Source organism: Capsicum annuum, chromosome 5 (genome assembly GCF_002878395.1).
Source record: "Capsicum annuum cultivar UCD-10X-F1 chromosome 5, UCD10Xv1.1, whole genome shotgun sequence".
NCBI lineage: Eukaryota > Viridiplantae > Streptophyta > Magnoliopsida > Solanales > Solanaceae > Capsicum > Capsicum annuum.
Window position 1 is genome coordinate 176,473,371 of NC_061115.1, and position 4,426 is coordinate 176,477,796.

The following is a 4,426-nucleotide window of genomic DNA, read 5'->3' on the forward strand; positions in this document are numbered from 1 at the left end:
TACATTTTTAATATTTGAAAACTTTCTAATTATGGAGTTTATATGTTACTCCTTATGATATACTCTTCTAATTATACGGATGCCACGCATAACATATTTAAAATACGATATTATAACAACACTATTAAAACGTATAATAAATCTTTTTTTTAAGAAAAAAAAAACTTTATAAATACTCATTTGTAAGATTATCAAAATAAATCATAGTGACTATTTTATACCTAAATAATAAAATTTGTCATTAATCATATTCAGCGATGAATTAACAATGCGTTGCAAGAAATATGTTAGTTAATTACAAGCTATTTAGCTACGGATTACCGATTCCAAGCTTAATTAGTTAGTGTAAGGTTTTTTTTTTTATTGGGGTGGTCCAAACCACTTTTGTTCTTTCCTCATCCAATAATGGGGTCTTTTTATATAAATAGGACAAGCTACTCATCAACTTTGAGACTCTCTTTACAACCAAACAAACACCAAAAACTAAAAAATGTCGGGCAACTCATCAAGCCCACTAGAGATTGACACTTCATTTTCACAATCCAACTTCTTCTTCTTCCAAGAACAATCACCAACAACACCATGGAGTAGTAATAATGATCTTTTCTTCAATGATCCATTTGTTGATGATGATCAATATTCACCAATAATTATACCATGTCACTATGAAAAAGATCATCATCATGATCAAGATTTAGTTGTAGAATCCTCAAACACTACAATTACATCAAAGGTAAGTAGCCAAAATAGTCACCATGATCAAGAAGAGGTAACATCCCAAGAGAAAAAACAAGAAGATGAGCAAGAAGAAAAACATTATATTGGAGTTCGAAAAAGACCATGGGGTAAATATGCAGCAGAAATTAGGGATTCAACTCGTAACGGAATTAGGGTTTGGCTAGGAACATTTGATACTGCTGAAGAAGCTGCTTTAGCTTATGATCAAGCTGCATTATCAATGAGGGGTCCTTGGTCTCTACTCAATTTTCCAATTGAAAAAGTGAAAAAATCACTTGAAAAAATTGAGTATTCTTGTAAAGATGGATTATCTCCAGCTGCTGTTCTAAAAGCTACTCATAAAACAAGAAGAGTAAAGCACAAGAGGAAAAGTAGAAAGAAGAAGAACAATTTAGAAAATGTTCTTGTTTTTGAGGACTTGGGAGTTGAGTTATTAGAAGAGCTTCTAATGACTCCATCATAGAATTAATTATATTGTCGTGTCAAAGTATGAGTTAAGTTGTTGAGACCTTGTGGTTTCATCCTTCCTCGGACCTCGCGTATTAGGGGAGTTTTTGTGCTCCGAACTTCCCTTAGTTATACAAAACACTGAAAGAAAGACGATCAGGATCACATAATGTACAAGTTTGTAAAACTGGCTCTCTTTTTTCTTTTTTTATTTGAAGTCTTTATTCTGTTTTTTTTTTTTTGTTTCTTTTAAGAATTTAGAGTTTAGTTTCCAGAGGAGCTTTTAACGAAGGTGAAAATAATGTTTCAGACTTGTTCGTACATATAAATTTGTCCTTTTATTTGAATTTTATGACTTTCTTTGCTGTTGTTATTAATAAATAAAATAACATACTGCTCACCAGGAGATTCCTCTCTTCTTCAATTTTGGAAATTTCGATAGTATAAAAAAAAAATACCCCATCTTTCCTGCAACATGATAATTTTATAGGTGTGTCTCATTTAATTCTGAATCATTTTTAGCTTTTGTCAACCTTTTCCTATCTGTATGCATGTATAGAATTTTTCGTTTGTTGCGGGGGAGGGGTTATCTATTTAATAAAAAACAACGACAATAACAATATACTAATATAATTACACACAAAATTAAAAGAGATCTAATCCTCTTTTTGTAGAGTACAAAGAAAAATATGCCAATAAAATATAAAGCAAAAGATAGCAAAACACATTGAAAAATAAAAAACTATGTCATTACTAAATACTAGTACTAATAAGGTGGAGAGGAGATCAAGGTAGCACCTTGCCTCTCCCACCTGAACTGTAGCATGAAATTATCTACTATTCTTCTATCCTAAACTCGACTTCAATGTCTTTATATTTAGGGTCATATTCATATATAGTAAGCTAAAGCTTTATCTTGTCCTGTCTAATCACTCTCTCACCTTGTTTTTTTTCGACTTAAATCTATTTCTTCTAACTCCTGCTACAATTAGCCTCTTACACCTTCTTATACGTACGATTATTATTTGATAATAAAAATTCAACGGTGAGAGAGAAAATATAAATTAAATTTTTTTTATATTTTTAAATAGGCATTACATAAGCAAAGCAATTAAACTTGCTCTCAACTGATAAGTAAGTACTTTAATTTTGAATATATGCATCTACGCACATCAATTCGTGCCTATTGTGTTACTGAAACACTCCAAATTATAAAATAATTATTTAGACATTTTCAAAATTTATATGTCATGTTAGTATCAGATGTCTACAAGACACAATAAAAATAAATTGAGGTATTTAATTTTCAATTGAAATCGAATTAACATGTCTAAATAGGGGTGTTCATGGGTCGGTTTGGATCGGTTAATGGTTAAAACCATAACCAAAACCAATTTAGTCGATTTTTGAATTTCTAAAACCAAATCAAACCACATAAAGAAAAAAACCGTCGGTTTGGTTCTTGTCGGTTTGGTTTAGTTTTTTGATTTTTTCGGTCATTGACTAGCCTACTCCAATCATCTCTAGAATAAACTCCTTTTTTTAATTCATAGAAAAGAGTATCACATTGAACAATTTCTCATGAAATATTTGTACAGTGATGGAAAAATGACGCTGTAAACTCTTAAAAATCAGAACAAATACATTAAACAAAACCAACATTGAGATGAATCCAACAACATACAAACATATACATGTACATTGTAAAACAGAGCTTTGTATTCTGTTGCAGTGTACTGCAAGAAGAGACAAAGTTGGACAAATTTGAGTTATCTGTTTACTTTAAAGACTAGCTAGGTGAGCTAACCAGATGGGGAAACGATTGAATAAACAAGGAGATATAAAACTACCATTTAAACTAGGGACCATGGTAACTCGTATTGTGAAAGCTGAAGTAGAAAAAGTGAGTTAGGGACCGTAGGGTTAGCTTATTAGTAATAGTAGGTAGAGTGGGGCTTGGATTTGGGGCTTTGGGCAATTGGGCTAAGATATTGGTTGGGCTAGATATAGATTAAAATTTACTCTTAGATTAAATTTAAGTATAAATAACATAAATACCAACCTTTTAAAAGTAATTACACTTTCTCCCACTTTTTTAATTACTTTACTCTCTATCCCTATTAATATACATAACATAGCCGACATATACATTGCATTCTGTGTATATGTGGGATTTTTGTAATATGTTTAGGGAGTTGGGATTTTTTGTAATATTGAAAACATAAATTGGGTATTTGTGTAATTTTTGGTAAATTTAATACACTACTAAAAAAAAGAGGAAAGCCGACCATAAAAACCGACCACAAGTGGGCGGTTTTCCTCAATTTTCGACCACAAAATCGACCAAAGTGTGTGGTCGGTAAAACTGTGGTAGCTTTTTAAAAACCGACCACGTGTAGTCGGGTTTTTTTTTAAAAAAAATTCATTATTATTTTATTAAAATAGAAAAAAATAATTTTAAGAATAAAAAAAATTAAAATAAACCGACCACAGGTGGTCGGTTTTATTTTAAAATTAATTAATTAATTTTATTAAAACTGATCACAAGTGGTCGATTTTTTTAAAAAAAGAATTTTTAAAAAAAATGACCTCTTGTGATCGGTTTTTTTCAATTTTTTTTAAAAATCGACCACTTGTGATCGATTTTTATAAATATTTTTTAATTAATTTTTTTTTTAAAAAAAAGCTACCACATGTGATCGATTTTTTTGATAATTTTGTTTAAAAAAAGTATAGAAAATTTTAAAAAAAGCTACCACATCTGGTCGTTTTTTTGATAATTTTGTAAAAAAAAATATATAGAAAGTTTTAAAAAAAAGCTACCACATGTGGTCAGTTTTTTTGATAATTTTGTAAAAAAAAAGTATTGAAAATTTTCAAAATACAAAAATTAAAAATCAAATTATTTACAATATAGCCCACCAATCATTTACAAACATTGATTATTATCTACAATACATCCCACCAATCATTTAATATACAATCAACCAACCACCATAAGAATACAAACATTATTTGCATAATTTATCGAGGTTCCAAATCCAAACTATAAAACATACAAAATGCTAAAAACTACAACTCATCATCCGCATCTTCATTCTCAACCTCATCCATTCAATTATCGATATTTCGTTGATATATCCAGCTATAATCAGATTCCATCTACACAATCAATTACATTCAAGTGATTAGTTCAAGTCACAAAAGTTCACATTTCAAATACCTACACCTAAACATTTTC

General features: G+C 29.8%; 1 protein-coding gene across 1 annotated transcript; it reads left to right on the forward strand.

Annotated features, from left to right (window-relative positions):
- The first annotated feature begins 246 nt into the window (after nucleotides 1-246).
- LOC107870958 (ethylene-response factor C3) lies at nucleotides 247-1,591 on the forward strand. Its single transcript, XM_016717675.2, has one exon. It carries the CDS (start codon nucleotides 491-493, stop codon nucleotides 1,199-1,201), a length of 711 nt encoding a protein of 236 aa, XP_016573161.2. The 5' UTR covers nucleotides 247-490; the 3' UTR covers nucleotides 1,202-1,591.
- The last annotated feature ends 2,835 nt before the right edge of the window (nucleotides 1,592-4,426 follow it).

Excerpts from the sequence above, each read along its gene's own strand:
- LOC107870958 (XM_016717675.2), top strand. The coding sequence starts at position 491 with ATGTCGGGCAACTCATCAAGCCCACTAGAGATTGACACTTCATTTTCA.